The following is a 21,471-nucleotide window of genomic DNA, read 5'->3' on the forward strand; positions in this document are numbered from 1 at the left end:
GAACTGCTCCTGTCAGGATCCTGATTGAGTCTCGGACACAGAAATACCTATGCACACCAGCGGACACTGGACACCATTAAAAAAACAATTCAAAGTGATACAAAGGGGTACCCTGACCCCATGGAACTGATGGAGGGGGTCCATGAGGGACCCCTCATGGACAGGAAATTGTCCCAAAGCTTTTTTTAGGAGCGCTCGAGGATCTGCGGATCACCGTGGCACTTCAAGCGACCCATTTTGTCCTCTGCCGGATCCAGACCCCAGTAAAAAAAAATACACCCACTCACAGACCCTCACACCTCCTCACACACAACTCACACACCCATACAGCCACTCACACACATACATATAGACCCGGTCACCCATACAGCCACTCATTCGCACAAAACCATAAAAATCCAGTAGTTATAGTTTCCTGAGCTAACTATAACTCATACCGCCCGCAATGCAGTGCTTATGCCCTCACATATTAAATCACTCATGGCATGGTCAGTGACATCACTGATGACATTATCCTGAAAAATAAACTTCAATATACTTCAATAAAATACAACTTTAATTTTTCAAAAATAGGAAAAGGTGGCAGGTGAGAGACATACACCAGAGAGCTCACTGTAACCATATCAACTGCTACACTCACTTATCACCCAGGAGATAGTTCTTAGCTGATAGTGCTCTCTCTTCTAAACCACTACTCTAAACATTAATGACAAAAGTAAGACGTCGAACCATGCAGGCTAATCTATTGCATACAGCAACACCACCATTTGTCAACCTGGGAAGAGATATTAGTCCAGAAGTCCGAACGAACAGGATGTTGTGTCACAAACCACTAGTAAAGTTATTCTTCATCCTGGAGAAAGGGGTCAGCAGAGAGGTCAGTCTGTTGTAAACCACTACTACACTGAGCCTTCACACTAAAGGGAGCTCTTAGTGAAACTATGAATTTATTGCAAACTACAAATACACTTATTCATCACAAAGGAGAGAGGTCTAAGCAAAGAGGTCACTGTGTCGTGTAGCACAATATACTCAGCTATCCCTTTGAAGTGAAGACTCAATGAACAGCTTGGACTGTCACAAAGCACTACCATACACTTACATTATATGGGGAACATGTGTCATGCATAGAGGCTAGTTCTCATAAATAGAGCACCTGTATTCAAAACAGGATTATAGTTCAGATGATCTATTTTAGAAATACTAACACTCAGTAATACAATAAAAGAGAATAGTAATTTAACTTATGCAGTAGCTCAGTATATATCTTTCAGTGTCTGAAACATTTACGAGGTACACACACTCGCTGGAAGATGTCATCAGTGATGTCATCTGAGAAGTCATTAGTGATGTCACTGACCATGTCATGAGTGCTATATTGTATGAGATAATAAGCAGTGCTTTGTGGGAGTGTAAGTTGTAGTTCGCTCAGGTAACTCTAAGTTCTGAAAAATATGAATCTAACTGTAACGTCCCTGTAGCCTGTTTTTTTCATTCATAGATATATCTGTACATATATATGTATACATAGATATAGATTGATATATATAGATATTTAAATATTATATTATGAAGTAATGGTGCTTCTGATGTACAAACTGCATTGTAGTGACTTGTGTTGTGATTGTTTGCATTGTAGTGGCACAGTTCTGAACTCTTCTTGGTAAATTTCCCTTACCCAAAATTAGTTTTCTAATGAAAGTATTTTTTATGTTAAGTAACTTATGTCTTTTAGGCGTATGTGGTTGAAGACAACAAGCAGGTTATTTTAGAAGGTCAGCATCATGTTACCCTTGAATGTGTCGGAAAAGAAGCATTGTCCTTTCCTCCAAAGCAGGTAATGTGACTGTTATTTTCTGTCTTTTACTCAATAACATTGTCCAGTGTTCTGGAATTTGTAGATCAGCGTGGATTCATATGAAATTTTCAATGCCTTTACTACTTCGGTAGCTTCAAGCCCAGTTTAACAAGTGCAATATTTTATATGTAATATCAAGTCAGTATAGAATTATGCAGATAAATGTCAGTTTGGACTGTACCCCTTTAGGGTGCATAATTTAGATTTTTCACAACCTGCTGGGCAGAAAATCTGGATTTTATTAAAGACACGGAGGCTAATATTATGCAAATCTTCTTTATTGCCACAGCTCAACACGAACAATTGAAGAACATAGAACTTCAATGAACATTCCAATGAGATATAAAGTCCCCCATGACCAGCCATCTCCCTTCTTTGTTAGACTGCGAAGAAAAAAGTTCAACATGTAGTAATCAGGAGTCCAAATGAAGACAGCTTTCCAAATCGTGGTCCGGAGGGAAGTAAATTCTTATTCTGAAAGAAGAAGAATAGAATTCCATAATATCTTCTTAAAACATCTGGGTGGGTTTCAATTAAAAAAAAGTGGTAGGATAATATTAGCCTCCCTGTCCTTAATAAAATCCAGATTTCCTACCCAGCAGGCTGTGAAAAATCTAAATTTTAAGGCACAACACATTTTTTTCTTCAAATATTTTTATTGATTTTAAAAATACAAACCTTGGACATTACAATTCCATGGAAGGACATCATTTCTATTGTAGCAACCAGTAGAATCTCGCCCTACTTGGCCTGCATTATGCAGATTGTACAGTAAAAAGAAAAAAAAAACAATATGTTCACTTGTCCATAGGTATATTCCGGGCATTTATATCACAGCAATGCAATTCCAGAACAAATACCGGGCCGTTATGCCATACAACCATCAATTATCAGACTAATGGCTCTGCATACAATCTATAGTGTCTGAAAATTAATATCATAACAGAAAGCAACAAAACATTTTACCCGCCTCCCCTAACCACCCCTGTGCTCAGATCCTAGCCTGTATCAGTGTGTACAAATGCCTGTCGTTCACGAGTGTATGTAGTGTAGTGGCAACATTCGTCATTTTCCTATGGTCTGTCAGTGGTCACTGCTAGTACCCAAATGCATGGTATGGAACAGAGGCGTGCGCCGCCGGCTCAAACTTACTCCATGGAACCCGCACTCTTAAGGTGGGGTGCGCTCTTCAGTCACCAACATCCAGTGCAGCAAAATCATTCAGTAGTGCGTGCCAGTGAAATAGGTGTTTGTCTCAGACCCCTGTATTCCCCCCTGCCTAACTCTGCTCCCCCCCCCCCCCCCAGCGAAGTACCTCTGCATGCCAGTCCATTGGGGATGGGGGTCTAGTCGATTTCCAGCGGGTGGCCACCATTTGTTTGGCTAGGAGAAGCGCAAGATTAACAAAACACGAGGAGAGATTCCCTTTCTTAGCACGGGGGCGGGACGGAACCACCGTCGCAAGACTGACAAAAACTTTTTCCAAGTAATGTCCCATATGGCATGACACATAGGTCATATTATGCAAGTTCGAAGTGCATTAAGAACATTATCAATCACATTAGAGAGTGGTCTAAAATAACAATTTTTAAACATACTATCATTTGACCAGTCTGCTGCCATAAGTATTTCTTGCAGACCCCGCCGAGAAAGTAGGCTTTGGAAGCTGATGCACCTCTGAGAGAATGTGCTCCAAAGATAGGTGTCCACACCGCTTTCATACATGACTTCCTTCACCCATCTTACTAAAGTTGGTGACGCAACTCCCTTATGAGGAGATCTGTAGGTAATTAATAATGGACTCTCATTCAAACTCAGACTTTGAGTTATTTTCTCATATTCTTTCAAACATTTAACCACAAAGAGTCTTTCATTCTGAGGAAAGAATGGGTAAAAGATGGAAGAGGACATCGTTTTAATGAACTTTTTGAGGTAAAACCTCTGGTTGAACGGCCCTACTAGAAATATCTAAAACTTTGACATCTAAAGCTTTGACATCTGAAGTTATTCTAAAGGATACTAGACATAACAAAACAGTAAGTTTAAAAGAGATGCACTTTAAAGAGAAAGAGGAGTTCTCTCCCCGGGAAGATAGGGTACGAAGTACAAGTGTAACATCCCGTAGGGCGGACTATTTAGCGTTTGGAGGGTTAAGAACTCTCATACCTCTCATTATCATTTTGGTTAGAAAATTCTGTCCGACAGAAAGGCCATTAACTAGGAAGTGACCTGCAGAAATAGCGGATCTATAGCCATTAACGGTTCTGTAAGACAGGCCTGAAGTAAAGAGTTCAGACAGATAGTTAACAACGTTTACTAAATCAACTGAAACAGGATCATAACTTTGTTGAAAACACCAGCGAACCCATTTGTTCCATACCAGTCGATATGCTTTCCTTGTTCCAGATGCCCATGACTCAGAAATGAGTCTGAAAGCATTTGGCGAAAGCCCTGGGATTCACCACTGTCTCCCGAAATCTTTCATGCCGCCAGAACCAGGAGACCCTGGTCTACGAGGGGATGAATGTCCCCTTCTGGACCCAAGAGTATTTCTCGGAAGGAAGGAATTAAGTTTGGAAAGTCTATGCTCATTTCCAGGATGATTGGAAACCAGGATTGAGATCTCCAGAGTGGAGTTATCACAACTATGTTCTCTGTGTAATGTCGAGCATGAAGGAGAGGGCGAGGTAGCATTGCAAAAGGCGGGAAAGCATGGGGAGCCAAACCCCTCCAATTTTGGAGGAAGGCATCCACCTTCTGAGCCTGAGGATCCGGTCTCCAGCTGAAGAATTCCTTCAGTTGGATGTTCAACGGGTCCGCAAATAGATCCGTCCTGAAGGGACCCCATCTGGATTGGATAGTCAAGAATATTTGTCTGTCTAGTCTCCAGTTGCTGGAGTCCTTGAAATTCCTGGAGAACCAGTCTGCTACACCATTGCTCAATCCAGGAATGTGTTCCCCTATTACTGATATTCCTTTGCTCAAACAATATTCCCAGAAGCCCTTCGCTAGGTCCCTTAGGCCTCTGGAGTGGGGTTCTCCCAGTTTGTTGACATATCGAACTGCTGACACATTGTCCATCCGTAACGTTACACAGCATTTCACTGACGTCTGGGTGAAACAGCGAATTGCAAATGAACCTGCCAGTAATTCTAAGCAGTTGATATGTAACTTCTTCTCTTGGGTTGTCCGCCGACCCCCTGTTGAGGAGCTCCCACATCTCGCTCCCAATCCTTCCAAACTCGCGTCTGATTCTATTATTAGGTCGGGTTCCTCCCCAAAAATGGCTCTGCCATTCCATGCTTCGGCATTCTTCAATCACCAAAGGAGTTTGCTCTTTCATTCCTGGTCTAAAGAGATCATTTGGTAGTATGATTGAGTTAATCTTAGAGCCTTGGCTTTTAGCCTTTGTAGAGCTTGATAATGTAGTGGTCCCGGAAAGATGGCCTGAATTGTGGACGATAGAAGGCCCAAAGATCCTTGCTAGGACTCTTAGGGGGAAGGTCTTTTTAGTGAGTGTCTTCCTTAGTTCTTTCCTCACCTTCCTTACCTTTTCCGCAGGTAGTTTCAGTTCTGTTTTTATAGTATCTACCAGGAAGCCTAAAAACTGTGTTTGTTGGCTTGGTACTGTACAATATTTTTTCTTGTTTATGATAAAAAAAAATAGGTGTTCTAGGAGATGTATTGCGAGGTCTGTGTGAAGTGAAACAGTCTGTTTTGATTGTGCCATTATTAGAATATCGTTGAGATATATAATTAGTCTCACTCCCCTCTCCCTGAGCCAAGCAGTGAAGGGGCGGAGTACCTTGGTGAAGCAACAAGGGGCGGAAGATAGACCGAAAGGGAGACAGCAAAATTGGTATAGCTTTCCCTCCCATGTGAATTGGAATAATTTTTGATGAGGTTTGCAGATTGGGATTGTCAGGTATGCGTCTTTTAGGTCGAGTCTCGTCAGCCAGTTGCCTTTTCTTAAAATGTCCCTTAAAAGGTGTATTCCCTCCATCTTGAAGTGATGGTAGACTACACAGTGATTTAAGACTTTTAGGTTTATATCTGGTCTCTGTTCTTTGTTTTTCTTCTCTACCAGGAAGATGTTGCTGAGGAAACCTAAATCAGTTCTCTCGATAATTGCCCCTTTTTTTAATAGGTCTTTTACCTCTTGAGAGACCCTGGATGAGAAGGCAATCTGTTGTGGGCGTCTTGTTTGAAAGGGGGTATCAGTGAAGTCTATCTTGTAGCCCTTCACCGTATTCAAGACCCAAGTGTCTTGAGTTACTAAATTCCAATTGCCAGCGAATTGGAGTAATCTCCCTCCCACCTTTGGAGGGGTATCTAAAAGGTCTTTCGAGGTTCCTACCTTATGAAAAGGAACGTTGTCTCCGCTCGCCTCTGAAGGGTTTTCCGCGGTTCATCTGCGGGTAGAATTGTTGGGTGCTGTTGTTGTTAAATCTGCCGCCACAGCCGATGAGGGTGGTATTCCATGGCCTGGGAAACGACCCCGCATTCTCCCGGCCCTGGTAAAAACTATCCTGAAACACTTTTTTAAATTCCTTCTGAGATTTTTGTATGGAGCTAAAGGTGCCAACGTATTTAGCCATTTCTTTGATGAAATCTTTGCCAAAAAGCCTGCCTTGGGAGTTAGGACCTCCATCTTTTTTGGCTAATTCAATCAGCTTAGGGTCGACTTCTTTGGAGATCTCTTTCCTCAACCAAAAGTAGAGGTAGTCCACGACATGTTGGGATGGGGTCCACTCCGGTGATAATGGGTATTTTATTAGTAGAGAATTGAAAATTTTCTCTCCAAAAGGATTGAAGATCCCCATATCAGATCCCGAGGCCTTAGATGCCTCTTCCGAGCTCCCAGTTCCCCTTAATTGTACTTCTTCCGCACCAGACGAGCAGGAGAGCTCGATCTCTGGTTTGTAGCTGTCGTCGCTATCAATGTGGATAGGGCGCTCTGGGCCTTTATCTTGCCCATCCGGGGTGCCCGAGGCACCAGTCTTGTCACCGCCTTCTGAGCGTGATGAGGGGATGGAGGTTTTTTTTTTTTTTTGCACCCTTTCCTTTATTTCCTACTGAAGCCCTCTTCTTGGGAGCCCTAACTGCTCCAGCGTATTTGCTTGCAGAGGGGCGTGGTGATACGAGAGAAAAATAGTCTATTTTTTTATTTATGGTTTCATCAATTGAGCCCAAGACCTTCTCCAGAGCCTTATTAACTAGCTCCTCTAAGTTTTCCTCAATATTTAGTTGAGGCGGGGGTACAGACATTGTTAATGGTAATATAGTGAGAAGGGGGGTCCCTTGAAAAGGTATCTATCGAGGTAGTGGTTTAAACCTTACTACCTCCCTTATTATTTTATTTTTTTAAAGATAGAACTATGTAAATTGTGCCTGGCAGTAGAAACTTTTGTTATTATTGAATTATGTGAAGGATTGATGTCTGGCAGTAGATCCTACCTAATTCTAATAGATCGTATTGTGTGAGCAGCTGATCGGTCGTAAGAAAGGTAGTTATTACATTTTCCAGTAATGTCATTTAAACAGCTGATTCCAACGTTGGGAGAGCCCGCAATTGCTTGAAAATATTCCCAAGGTCTTAAAATGACTGCCGCGCACGTCGTATGCGTGCGTGGGAGGTTGCCGAGGTATTTACCTCAAATTCGCCCGGTCCTCCTCAGCACGCACGACCGCATCGAGGTTGTCGGGTCAGAAAGTTTGGGATATGCGGTTCACTTCCCTGTGAGGGGTAGGGATCGCCGCTGTAGAGAGGATCGTTAATCGGGAAGCGGTCGCTGCAGAAGGACTCGTTGAACTCAGCGCGAGGCGTTTAATCTCATGGAAGCCAGTAGGAAAGTTTAAACGATGTGAAAAGACCGAGACAAGCGAGTCCTGTCCAAAGCAAAACTGGAGGGAAGGGGGGGTTAGGGGAGAGGGTATTAACCCTATTAACTCTTTGCCCCCTTAGTGTAATGTTGACCAATGAGTTGGTACAGAAAAGTAAACAGATGAAAGATTAAAGGCATTAGAAAAGCCAGAACATGCATAGAGGGTCAACAATTATAGTAAATAACTATCAGGTATCAAATATTATAGTCAAACAGCATATTAGGAAAAGGCAATTTAAAAGTACTAAGCTTGTAAAAGCAGTACTTATCTTTCTGAGCAGCAGCAACAAAGAAGGAAGATGGCTGTTCATGAGGGACTTTATATCTCATTGGGATGTTCATTGAAGTTCTATGTTCTTCAATTAATGCTGCTGAGCTGTGGCAATAAAGGAGATTTGCATAATATGGCCTCTGTGCCGTGCCATAAAATCAAGCTTGTAATGGATATCTTCTCCTGCAGATTTATTATGTGAACGCTTGACTGAATTCAGGAACGTTTTCATCACAGTAGACCTTCAGCAATGACCATCCATGTCTTGCAGCCACACTGAAAGTGACGTACAGGGGATATGAAGGGTGGTCGGCCATTGATCACATCAGATAAATCTTGCTTTTTTTCCTGCCCACATATAGTTAAGGGATGTAAAGGATGGAGCCAATATGAAACTATTCATAAGTCTCAAAAACATCCAGAGGAAGTGGGAAAGTCCTTATGTATTCTGCAAGAGCTATTGTATCCATCGGAATTAACGTTTCAGGTAGAAAGTAGCTTCTTCTTGGGTGCCTGGCGGGGTTCTGTCCAGATTTAGGAACCTTAGTTAAAACCTTTGAACTTTGAAGGTAGAAAGGCATCCATCATCACGCAGATCCTTTAAGACAGGTACGTACTAATAATACAGCATTAGATAACTCTTACACAAGATCACAGAAGTCCTTGAGAACCAGACCATCCTTCTCAAAGATATTTTGCAACTTGGCTCGGTGGAAGTCATGCTATTATGAGGTCTTTTGGAACCCTATCTTAATTGCACAGAGCAATCTGGCTTCGGCGGTAAACAGCCCCGCCCACTGCCATCACCCATCTCCTGGGGACCCAAAATTCTCAAATAATTCTCCTTCCTTAGAGAGAATTGTTGTGCAGGCTTCCTCATCCTTCAAGCAGAACTCTGACTTGTTTCCCTCTAATTCTCTATATAGTGTTTCAGAGGATTTAAGCGATGAGGAAAAATGTATTTTCTTCGGGGAGCGTTTACCATTACTCCACAATTTTACTTTGCCTTCTGACATGGTATTCCCAATCCTTGTGGGTGATGGCACAAATGGTAATTCTAAATCTACCCAACCTCCTTTGTCACTATTTTGCAAATGTTGAGCATAATGAGCCGGAAGCAGCTAAACAAAACCTCCCCTCTCACCTAGACATGGTGGATTCAGTCATGACATCTATAAAACCCTCAGTTGCATCTACTACTTCCCATGGATGAGCTCAACAGAGGTTTCAAGGGATGTGCAAGGAAATCTGATGCCCTACGACAGAGCTCACATTTTGGGTAAAATGGCAATCTAGGTCCTGGAGCGATTCAAAGAGTACTAGGCCAAGATGCAATCCTTCTGACTTGTTTCTCTGGCATGCCAGTTTCTGCAGCAACACTGCACGTTATGATATATTCTGGAGAACTGCTCTATTGGTTCTGTCAGCCCTCACAACTAGTTTATCAGCAGACAAAGCTCTTACACAGCTATAGGTGATGTGGCGGTTCTAGTGGCTATCATAGGTGACAGCAGCAGCAATTTTCTTCCACAGTACCTGATTCCCTGCAAAACGGTCTTAATTCTCCTCTGAGGGAACAACTGCCCCTGTGTCAGGGTCAACTGTCTTTTCACTTGGCATGCTGGCAGTCCATTACTACAGACTGTTGTATAATTCAGATTGTCAAGCAAGGCTACACCCTTCTCTTTCAAGACTTGCCTCCTCCCTTTCCCCCATTCTTTCCAGTCAATCAGGCCCTCATCTTTCATCAGGAGACTGTTGTTCTGCTGAGCAAAGGCCTGTTGAGTTTGTTGCAGAGTTTGCTCCAGATGTCAAATATGGGCAGGGAAACTATTTCCTATATTTTCTTGTTCTCAGGAAACATTTGGTGGCCTCCATCTCTTTCTGGATCTTTTGGGGTTTGAACACCCTCCTCTGCAAAGAGAAGTTTAAGAAGCTCTTTATTGTATTGGTTTTCTTGTGTCTGTAGCTGCAAGACTGGAAGACGACTTTCAGGACTCCATTTTTTTTATTAACTTTCTTTATTGCATTTGAGTGAAAGGCAGCAATATATTAGAACAATCCCGTGCAGAATCCCCCCTCCCCCATCTGACATTGCTGATTTCCTCTGCTTACATTACAACTTTTGCATCCCTCCAATACAGATATACACAGCCATTCAGCCAACAACCCGTAGTGGGGCAGGCGGCGCTTCACCATGATGTTAAATTGGTCTGCTGGTAATAGACATTTTGTTCAATACGCCATAACAATGTAAAGGAAACCCCCCGAGCTCCAGCACAGTAACATCTGTATTCCTCGTGGACAGCATTCCATCATTCTGTAGCCCCCTCAGTTCCCTCTCTGTCCCTCAAGTAAGTTTGGTACAGGCCCCAAAAGTTCTTAGGTCTGCTAGTGGGGGGCTGCAGCTCGCTATAGTTTTCAGATTGAGTGCAGCAATAGAGCATGTCGTGTTTCCAGCTCTTAGAAGTGGGCAATGGGCCCTCATTCAGCAGCAAGCAAGGACCCGGCGGGCCATGAGCAGGCCCATGTCAACTAGTCGTCTAATCGCCCTTGGCAGCTTTTTAGGTGTAACCTAACAATGCCATCAGGGGGTCTGGCGTAATGTTAACCTCCGTTAGTGCACTAATATCAGCAAACATTTTCCCCCAGAAGTCCCAAACACCAGGGCACTGCCAAGCAAGGTGTAGGAAGCCTGCCTCTGGTGCACTGCACCTCTCACAGCGAGCAGAATCCCTCAAGCCATATCTGCAGAGTCTAGCCGGGGTGTAGTACACACGATTTATGAATTTGAAGTGAACCAATCTGTGTCGGCCATTAGCGATACTGTCTTAATATTAGCACAGCAATATCGCCAGGTGTCATCGTCTAGTACAGTATCTAAATCAGTCTGCCATGCTAGGCGCGCCCTAGTGTATGCTTGGTGTGTGTTCGCTTGTGTCAATTTGTATAGATTAGATAACAGTCTCCGGGGGGAAGCAGTTTTAATGACATATGTGAGCTCGGGGACCTCTGGTGGTTCCGCCATGTCCCCACCCAGCAAGTCGCCGAGAGCACTGCGCACCCTGTGGTACTGGAATCGTGTCAAAAGGGGGGGTGTCACAGGTCCCCTGGGCCTGTTCCCATGTCTTTGCAACCCCGTCAGTGAATAGGTCACCTGCTGTTTTTATGCTCAGTGACTGTAAGGCAGTAACTACTCCCTTCTCTTTGAGCGGAGGCAGCCATCTGGCCCAGTGAATTGGCATCTCCGGCGAGTACAACAGAGCGCCACCCTGCTTCTGCAATAGACTATGCCAGGCATGATTCGTGGCTGTTACAGAATCTAATAGGCCAGTTCTGTGGTCAGTCGGTTGGAAGATCGTATGTGGAAGAGGGTTAGGGCTCGCAAAGAGGGTCTCCATGCGGACATGCGGTATGTTACGGTCCCCATGCAGCCAAGTGTGTAGATGTGACGCTTGTGCTACACGGTAGTATGATTCCAGATCCGGGGCTCCAAGCCCCCCCATAGAGTATGGCATAGTGAGTATCGTCCACCGAACTCGCGGCTGTCCGCCCGCCCAGGCAAGCTTGACCATCTGCTGCTGCAGCCGTGCAAAGAAAGATTTGGGGAGAACAATCGGGAGGGTCATGAGCAAAAACAAAAATCTGGGGAGTACCACCATTTTCATTATAGATATGCGCCCCATTAAGGACAAAGGGAGTTTACTCCAGGTAATTACATCGTCCTCTAATTTACTGACGGCAGTGCCATAGTTAGCTCTAAGGAGGGTTTCCGCATCCGTGTGCAACTGAATCCCGAGATAACGGACTGGATCTGTGGTCCATTGAAGCGGGTATTCCATAGATGTGGGCTGAGTGATCGGCGTCAGCGGAAAAGCCAGTGACTTGGTCCAATTGACCTTCAGGCCAGAGAGAGCCCCAAAACGCACCACCTCCCTGAGCACCGAAGACAGGTTATTGTCAGGGTCACGCACATACAGTAGGGTGTTGTCTGCGTACATGGACACTATGATCTTATAGCTTGGGAATCCTATGCCCTCAATCCCGTGATATTCTCGCAGAGCGCACGCCAGCGGTTCTGCCACCAGGGCATACAGGAGGGGCGATAGAGGGCACCCTTGCCTAGTACCTCTGCTTATGGGAAAAGAGTCTGAGACGAAGTCTCCCATTCGGAGCCGAGCACGCGGATCGTAATATAGCGCCCCCAACATCTGCAGAAACGGCTGCCCTAGGCCGATGCGTTGCAGTACCTTACGCATGAAAGGCCACTCCACCGAATCAAAGGCCTTCTCCATATCCAGGAATACAGCCAGTGCTTTCCTGTCTTGTCTCACATGCTGTATCGTGCCCAAGACAGTGTGTATATTGTAGACCAAGTTTCTACCAGGGAGGAAACCAGCCTGCTCCGGGGCTACCAGTTGCTCTGCAAGGAGCGCCAAGCTGGTGGCCAAGACATTGGCAAAGAGTTTGGCATCGATATTCAATAGCGACAGTGGTCTGTATGAGCTGCATTCATCGTGTGGCTTCCCCGGCTTCAGTATGGTAACCAGGAGAGCCTCCCTCATCGAGTGTGGCATGCTCCCTTCCACGCAAATGTCGTCAAAGAGGGATGATAAGTGCGGGAGTAGTTGGTCCTTAAAGGCTTTGTAGAAGCCTACCGTGAGCCCGTCCGCTCCCGGGGCGCTGTTCAACCTCATGCCGGCCAGTGCATCTAGGATTTCCTCCTTTTCAATGGGATGCATAAGGAATTCCCTGTCTGAGTTGGACAGTGTGGGGATGTCGATGTGGCCTAGATAATCATTAATTTCATCTTCCATATCTCCGCACTTGGAGGAGTACAGATCTGACTAGTAGTTTTTGAAGACATCAGCTATGTCCCTTTCGTCGGTGACTGGGTCTCCAGTGGGAGAATTTACTACCGTGACCTGCTGTCGACGTCATGCTCCCTTCATGAGATTGGCCAAAACCGCACTCGGGCGCTCGCCCTCACCGTACACCCTGGCAGAGGCGTATTTGCCCATGTGCCTAACCTCCCTATCTGCTTCTTCATGATATTCTGCAAGCAATTTCTTAATCTCGTCGCCCACTGTATTATCTGCCAGGTCGCCCTGTCTACGCTCCAGTCTGCCCAATTGGTCCTCGAGGTCCGCCAGTCTCCTCCTGATAGCCTTAAGTACGCCCGAGTGTTTGGACATTGCAATCCCCCGGATATATAACTTGAAAGCCTCCCAAACCGTCTGAAAGCTATCCACTGTGCCAATGTTAGTGTTGAAGAATACGTCTATGGCCTCAGCCAACTCTCCCCGAAACACCGGGTCCAAGAGAGAGTTGGGCGGAAACCTCCAGGCAAATGGCAGTATGGATTTGCCCGGAATGCGTAACTCCAGCAACACTGGCGAGTGATCAGACAGTGTTCTGGGTAGCACCCTGCAATCTCTGATGCGGTCATAGTAGGGAGAGGGAGCAAGCCAGTAATCTATTCTGGTGTGTACATTGTGATATGCTGAGTAGTGCGTGAATCCACCTTGCTGGGGGTTGCGGGATCGCCAAACGTCCAACAAGCCCAAGCAAATCATGACATTCTTCATCTCTAAAGCCGCAGCCGTAGGCCTGCGAGCAGGTCCAGGCGACCTGTCAAGAGTCGGGTCCATGTTTAGGTTAAAATCTCCCCCCCCCCACAGCAGCCTGGTATTCTGGACATAACATTTAGCCTTGTTTGCAAGAGACCTGTAGAAGTCCGGTGAGTCAAAGTTAGGGCCATAGGTATTAATCACAGTGAAATCTACGGCGGGGCCCTGGCATCTAGAGATAACAAACCTGCCTTCAGTATCTGTCTCTAATGTTGCGATCTGCAATTTGGACCTAGGGTTCACCCATGTCAAAACTCCTCTGGAGCAGGAGGTGTACTCCGCCACAGAGATGTTGCCCGCAAGCCCCCTGCAGCTAAGCATGTGGCTGTGTGTAGGGAGATGAGTCTCCTGAAGCAGGGCTATGTCTACATGTTGGCGTTGCAGATAACTGAGGACTTTCCTGACTTTGCGGTGGTCATTGAGACCGCGAACATTCCAAGTGAGCGCCTTTAGCCTAGGATTGTGCGTTATCTCGCTGTTTGGGTTAGAGTCAGCCATTGCATAATACCCGTAAACAGAATTGGAGCAAGCCATGGGCCATGCACAGCACATTCACAGAGGGACAAGCCAGATCCGTCAGATTACCAAGAATAACAGAACAATACCCCCCTTAATCCCTCCAACCCCCTCCCACAGCAGGCTTTCAGGACTCCTTATTTTCTCATATTGATACTGCAGTAGCACATGAAGTACCTATGTTTCTTGTTGGGCTCACCCACTGTAAATTAGCTGTCTTGTCCTTTGGGTTGCCATTAGCACCTCAGTTCTTCACTTAGTTTATGTCTGTGGTCACGGCACATCTTCAGAGGTCTGAGTTCTTTGTTCCATGCGTCGATGGCTTGTTGTTGACAGTGGATTGCTGCAGCTAATGTTGGACTAGCTGAAGGCCATGATCTTCAACTTGGGGTTTTTGGTCAGCTTCCTACCTACTGCCCTCCCAGAGTCTCTGCTTCATGAGGGCTGTGCTTGACAATGACATCCTGATTGCCTTACTGCATCCCCAACAGGTTTAAGACGTTCAAGCTATGATCCTGACATTGTTTGAAGGGCTCTGCTTTCAGCCCTGACCATCCTCTGTCTGTTGGACATGCCAGCCTTCTGTGTCCTGCTGGTCCCTCACTTTCATTGGCACAAGTGTTCCCTTCTGTGGAGTTTCCATTTCTGTTGGACCCAGTACGGGGGAGTCCTCAAGGATAACAATTAGAATTTCCTCGTAAGCAGCTCGAAGCTTGTGGTGGCAGCTGGAGAAGGATACCTGCATTTGTGATCAGCTGTTCTGTCTGCCTCTTGTAAAGGCCACCATGGTGACCAAAGGTCTTTGCTCTTGGTTGAGGCAGTCATTGCAATGCATTGGAGATCAGAGACCTCTGGTCTGCTGCAGAGCAGAATTGTAATATCTACCTTTTCAGTTTTGTGTGATTAACCTGCCTCTCAATGTGTTCCTGCCCTCCATCTATCTATAGGAGCAGGTCCTGATTGATAACATAACGGCGATATGGTTAGTGAACAAACAGGCTTGTGTCTCCTGTTTCTGATTTCCCGAAGTTGTGGTTTTGTGCTCAAACTCGCTATCTATAGCTGGCTTTGACCTTTTGATGGGATCATTGTATGTTTAGACCAACAATCTCATTTGATGCCATCTTGCCAACCACGAGCGATGTCTGTTCCCAGAGGTGGTTCAACTCATTTTCGCCGTCTGGAGGCTTTCTTTGGTGGACCATTTTGCCACTCACAAGAACAAGCAATTTCCGGTGCTAGGGCCCATGAGGAGTGTCTTTCATCTAAGGTGGAGCTTCTACCTCCACCAGACATTTCCTCCCATTCCTTTGACTCCTTGGGTTCTGAGTGCACTGCTGCACAGCTGTGTGCAGGTGATCTTCGGGCTGGCCTGGCCATGGCGAGTACTTTATTCAAAAAAGAAAATAAATCCTGCCTCCAAATTAAACTCAAAAATAGTCACCAATCTATATAAGCCACCTGAAATAATCCAAATCGATACTCAAACATTTTTTTATGTCAATAATATTTACCTTTTCAATTGTTCTTTTTTCTTTTCTTTTTTTTAATTTGTCATCACAATGCCTTTTCAGAACATATATTTAATTAAGCAATTGAACTTTCGACAACATCATCAGCCTCCCACCTGTCAGAACAATATCACTTTCAGCCATTCATGCTATCACATACCATTCATACCCTGTTTTTGCATACGACCATTCATAGTATAAAAGCAAAGCATCCATAGAGCATTTACATGGACCATCCTTAAATACATTTTTCCATATTTACATCATGCAGTTAAACTGACAGGACAAACATGCATCAATAATTCATCAGTTACGCCAATTTTAAAATCTGATATACAATAATTTGTTACTCTCTATCTATACATATATTGATCCCTTAAGTTGGTTTTCTTATGGTTGTGGTCCTCAAACCTTATGTGCTGATGTAGACTCGGTTTCGGTATTGGTGGTTAGGTGACCACCCAACTTCTTCAGGGCACACAGGGAGGGAGGAGAATAAGGTGGCCTTGGAAAGGATTCAATCTACAATGAGAAAAGCCATTCTTTAAAAAGATATGCAAATGCCTCGAAATGTAAATCAACACAAGAAACTCCCAAACGGCCTATATTGCTTTCATGTAGGCTGACTGCAGCTCTTTGGGGCTATCCGCAACTACGACATTTTTATAACTTTTGTTTTTTTAATTTAATTATTCAAAATCATTTTTCATCATTGATATCAATAGGAAAAGAGTAAAAAACACTTTTTATATAAATATCCAAAAATTAAATCTAATACAAAAGGTCAACATATATATTATTCTTTTTCATGGACAATAATATCTGTATCATTTCATTACAATTGTACAACTCCTAATAATTGACCACACTTGCATACTAGCCTATCACGCCAACATACATACCCATTCTTTCATCAAACCATACCATATCCTCCTAAGATCACATACACTACAAATGTCACAGTAAGGACAGATGCACAGCCATCTCCGTGACAGTGTTGTAGGTTGGCTATCAAACATCCAGGTCAACGCACGTTTCGGTGGTTATCACTTTAGGACCACCTTCTTCAGGACCACTAATACAAAAAATACAGGCGAGTGGTTGAGGGATAGCATAGGAATGTGAAATAGATTTCTTTACACATCAGGAGAACGCCTGTTCGCCGTTCCAATTTTCTATGTTTCCCATATCGTTCTAATAAAGACGGACAATAGAGCACCGGAGAGGAAAAGAGTGCCGCCACCCGGGACGCACCTGACATCCAGATACACAGGTCCGTGTTTTCTGTAAGACATCTAGCTTTCGGGCACCGGGGAGGCTTGGGACTTCTACAACCGGACACAAGCATTGCAATAGCAGGTACACCCGGTGCGGTTCCCGAGGCGGTACCCGAGGCAGCAGCACGCGTGCGTGCGTCAGAGGAGGCCGGCACCTGCACAGACCGACACACGGCTGGGGCGGTGTGACAGTTAAGCAAGAACGGAGTGAATACACGCGAATACCTCCATTATTAAAATGATATGGGGAACATAGAAAATTGGAACTGCCAACAGCATTCCTCTGCTATCCCCCAACCACGCGCCTTTATTTTTTCTATTTGTGAATCACCCTCTAGAACACTCCTGAGAGAAGCTCAGTACCTCAGATTTTCTACTGCATGTTATACTAGGGAGTCTCTTTTTTTTTTTTCATTCTACAACTTCTGACAGAAGATTTCTGGACTCCATTCTTTAGGAAAGTAATTCTATTTGATATATAATCTTAGACAGATATATATTCCAGTCTTTTATATCGGTTTGTTGTACTCTAAATCTAACTGAACTATGTCAGACAAGACAAAAGCCACTTGCTTGAAGAAGAGATTATATGTCGAAGACCCTCACGAAGACTGCATTTATTGTTTGTACCCATCCCATAAGGCGTCAGACTACAAAATATGTTGCACATTTTTAAATAAGACTCTCAGAGACCGTGCAGGACGTCTTCTCATTTGGCTCCAAAAGATGAAAACCAGTTCTGATCCTGTGTCAGACTCTGAAAGTGAGCAGTCTACTTCCTCAAATGGGAGAGGGATTCTTCACACTCCGATAAGGAGCCTTACACTAAATGCGCGAAGTCCTCTCATGAATCAACTAAAGAGCGCAAAAAACTTTCTCACAAAAAGAACAGCCGTCCAAGACTGTATATGACCCGAAAACTCCCCCTCCATACCTCAAACTGACTTTTAAAAGACCTTCTGCTGACAAGTTGTCGATAAGCTCTCTTTTGGTAAAGAAAAGTTGATCAGCACCGTCGATGACGAAATGCAGCACTTCAGGGACGTTGACGTCGACTACTTTCTCTACTGCCCTCTCATCGTCTACATCTCTTTCGTCGTCGACTCAGCACTCGCTGTCTTTACAAATGAAGCAGAGTCGACGGAGAAGCTACCGTCGACTAAGTCACCGTCGATGGAGAAACCAAGGTTGACAAAGGCGCAATCACCGCCGTCTATGACTACACCACCATCGACGAAAGACCTCTCGCCGACCAGGATTCCTTTGCTGCCAAAATCACTTTCAACAACCAAATCGCCATCGCAGATGAGTTTTTCGCAGACACAGACTACTGCTACTTATCTGGAGATTACACCAGAACATAATTCCCCCAGTAAGATTACACAGCTTTTACCCACACATCTCCTGGAGGAGGGAGATTCCGAAGAGGAAGGCCTGCTTGGAGATGCGTATCATCCGTCAGACTTACACGTTAGGTGTCAGCTAGGTGACGACTAAGAGGATGAGGAACAATATTACCTAAACCAGGCCATCAGCAGTATCAAGAAGAGATGGTGACAATGCCATCTGCCTTGCTCTCAGATCTGTAATTTATGCTAGAAGATTACCGCCTGCGCTTCCCACCTTCAGTGCCTGTTACTAAATCTCCACCTCAACCGTTGGGGTAATCAGTACAAGTGATTACTCCTACCATACTTTCAGTTCCAAATACTCTACAGTCTATTCCCCCTCCAAGAACTGATCTCTTTAGATGAAGAGAGAGGAAGAAGAACTGTGCGACACAGCCACGTAATGGGACAGCTATACGATGTCTTTACCTGCCTCACCAACACCTCCTCTGGTAGATTCCCCCCAGAGGACATAGGGGGATTTCCTAATCTGCTAGACCGTGCAGTGAAAAGATTTGCTCTACCAATGCCTTTTAAACAATCTGACTGTTTCTTGTACTTTAATAAGGAACCATTCCATTAAACTGTCACGGCTATACCCATAATTGATTACATTGATTACATCTGGGAAGAAGGTATTAAGATTATGAAAACTCTGGCGTCTATACACGTGGTACTTCCACTCCTTGACAAAAAATACAACAGATGATGGCCCAGTGTGTCTCACAGGGCACCCAAAACCGCATTCCGTGGTCATGCCAGCTGCTAAAAAATCCTTCGGCAACTCTTTCTGCGCCTCCTGATAAGGACGGCAGACTTCTAGATTCCATTGTCAATGTCAGCACAGACAGTGAGGGCATTGAATTCTCTGGCGATCTTAGGGCGCTGTGATCGCCAGATGTGGTCAGACATTGCTCCCTACACCTGCATACTTTTGTATGATGCCCGATGGAGCTACCTCGTTAGCTATGGGGGAGATTGACTTTGGGCTCCCTCCTTTGACTATCACCTACCCAGCCGGACTTCGGACTAACGCACCCACGTCTCTCCTGACCTTACCTTCCCGCTCCCTCTTCCCCCAACCCTCCCCCCCCCTCCGCTCCTACTCTTTTCAGCTTCTGTCCTCTGCCCTCGCATGCGCCTGCCCTTTGTCCCCACCCTGTTTTTCTGTGAACCTCTTCCCTCGCCACTTGAGACTGAACTATTTTGTATGATGCCCGATGGAGCTACCTGGTTTTAGCTATAGTGGAGATGGGCCGTGGATTCCCTCCTTGGTCGTCACCTACCCAGTCGGTTTTTAGACAGACTTCCTTTCGTCTCTATGGTTGTCTCTTCCCTTAGCCTCACTCTCTCTCCTCCCCTTCTCCTCCACTAATGTATTGCTGACTGTTCTACTTAATGTTTGCTTGTTGTTCTTTTTCTGGTATATTGTCGAACCACATTGTTGCACTTCCTTTCGTCTCTCCTGTCGTCTCTTCCCGCATCCTCCCTCTGTTTATGTATCTCCTTCCCTCCTCTCTCAATGTATTGAGACTGAACTATTTTGTCTGATGCCCGATGGAGTTACCTGGTTTAGCTATAGGGGAGATGGGCCGTGGATTCCCTCCTTGGTCGTCACCTACCCAGTCGGTCTTTAGACAGACTTCCTCTCGTCTCTACGGTTGTCTCTTCCCTTATCCTCACTTTCCCTCCTCCTCTACCCCCCACTACTTTCTCTTTCCTTTCGCTCCTCCCCTAATTGTATTGCTGATTGTTTGATATAATGTTTACTTGTTGATCTTTTCTCGTTTATTGTTGAACCACATAGTTACACTTCCTTTCGTCTCTCCTGTTGTCTCCTACCGCATCCTCCCTCTATTTATGTCTCTCCTTCCCTCCTCTCTCAATGTATTGAAACTGAACTATTTTGTCTGACGCCCAATGGAGCTACTTGGTTTAGCTATAGGGGAGATGGGCCGTGGATTCCCTCCTTGGTCGTCACCTACCCAGTCGGTCTTTAGGCAGACTTCTTTTCGTCTCTCCTTATTGTCTCTTCCCTAGCTCCTATCCTCTCTCCCTTGAATCTCTCCCCTTGTCTGCCCTGGGATCACAGCTTACTGGACTTTGGACGTTGCCTTGATTAGTCTACCGGTTTGTGTCCCCATCACCCTTCCCCTCCTCTTCCCATGCTGTGTCTCTCACCCGCCCCTCCCCTTTCCCGCCCTCATTATCTTTCTACTTCCCATGCTCCAACCCCCCCTCCCCTGAATCTCTCACCTTGCCTGCTTTTACCCTTACGTATTTGTGCTTATTGTTTATCTCGACCTTACATGTAACTATGTTGCTGTGCTCTAAGAACTGTGTAACCTTTGTAATGATGTAACCTGTAACTATGATCTGATGCTCATGTAAAGCGCTCTGATACCTCCGGGTCTAGCCAGCACTATATAAAACTTTACAAATAAAATAAAAATAAACTGCCGGAGGATGCCAAGGACGAAGCAAGAAAGATCTTGCATGAAAGAGAGCATCCAAGGAGATCATAGATTCGGCCATCGATGTCGCTATTACAGAATTCAGGCAGTTAGCAGGGGCGGAAATTCTGAGAAGACAGAGATGGCTCAAAGCCACCTCATTCCGTCCGGAAGTTCAAAATAAAATCCTGGACCTCCCGTATGACGAAGAAGCTCTTTTTGGAAGTCATATGGAGGAGGCCCTCAAAACAATCAAGGTAGACACAGATACCGCCGAGTCTTTGGGGACGCGGCAGTTCTGGAAAACTCCTTTTCGGGGATCTTAAGGAAGAGAGCAGCCTTTCTATAGAGGGGGCTATCAGCAGTACGGATATCCTTCTTATTCCTCAAATAACTAGTCTTGCCAGCCCCAATTCCAGCAGAGACAACTACCTCAGGCATCCTATGTCAGATCAAATTGGGGAAAAACACCACAGGCTGGCAAAGATGCTAACTGCCGAGAATTTTGCTATACAGGCTCCAGCGCCATCTGCTCCTCCTCTACATTCTCTTCATTCTTTTCAGTTCCAACCTCCCTACATTGGAGGTACCATTTCAACTACCTCCACCAATGGTGAACTATTACTACAGATTGTTGGTTTCTACACCTGGTATAATTTGGACACGCACTAGAGTTTATCCA

At 45.1% G+C, this 21,471-nt stretch overlaps 1 protein-coding gene across 4 annotated transcripts in view; it reads left to right on the forward strand.

The window, feature by feature from the left end:
- TRAPPC8 (trafficking protein particle complex subunit 8) overlaps positions 1 to 21,471 on the forward strand; it is a 1,467,367-nt gene that overhangs the window by 1,280,783 nt on the left and 165,113 nt on the right. For all 4 annotated transcript variants that reach the window (XM_078687367.1, XM_078687364.1, XM_078687365.1 and 1 more), the window contains one exon: positions 1,736 to 1,837. In XM_078687367.1, coding sequence (XP_078543493.1) covers positions 1,736 to 1,837 — 102 coding nt within the window. The remainder of the gene's footprint in view (positions 1 to 1,735; positions 1,838 to 21,471) is intronic.

The sequence above is a fragment of the Lissotriton helveticus genome, chromosome 4_1 (genome assembly GCF_964261635.1).
Source record: "Lissotriton helveticus chromosome 4_1, aLisHel1.1, whole genome shotgun sequence".
Classification (NCBI taxonomy): domain Eukaryota; kingdom Metazoa; phylum Chordata; class Amphibia; order Caudata; family Salamandridae; genus Lissotriton; species Lissotriton helveticus.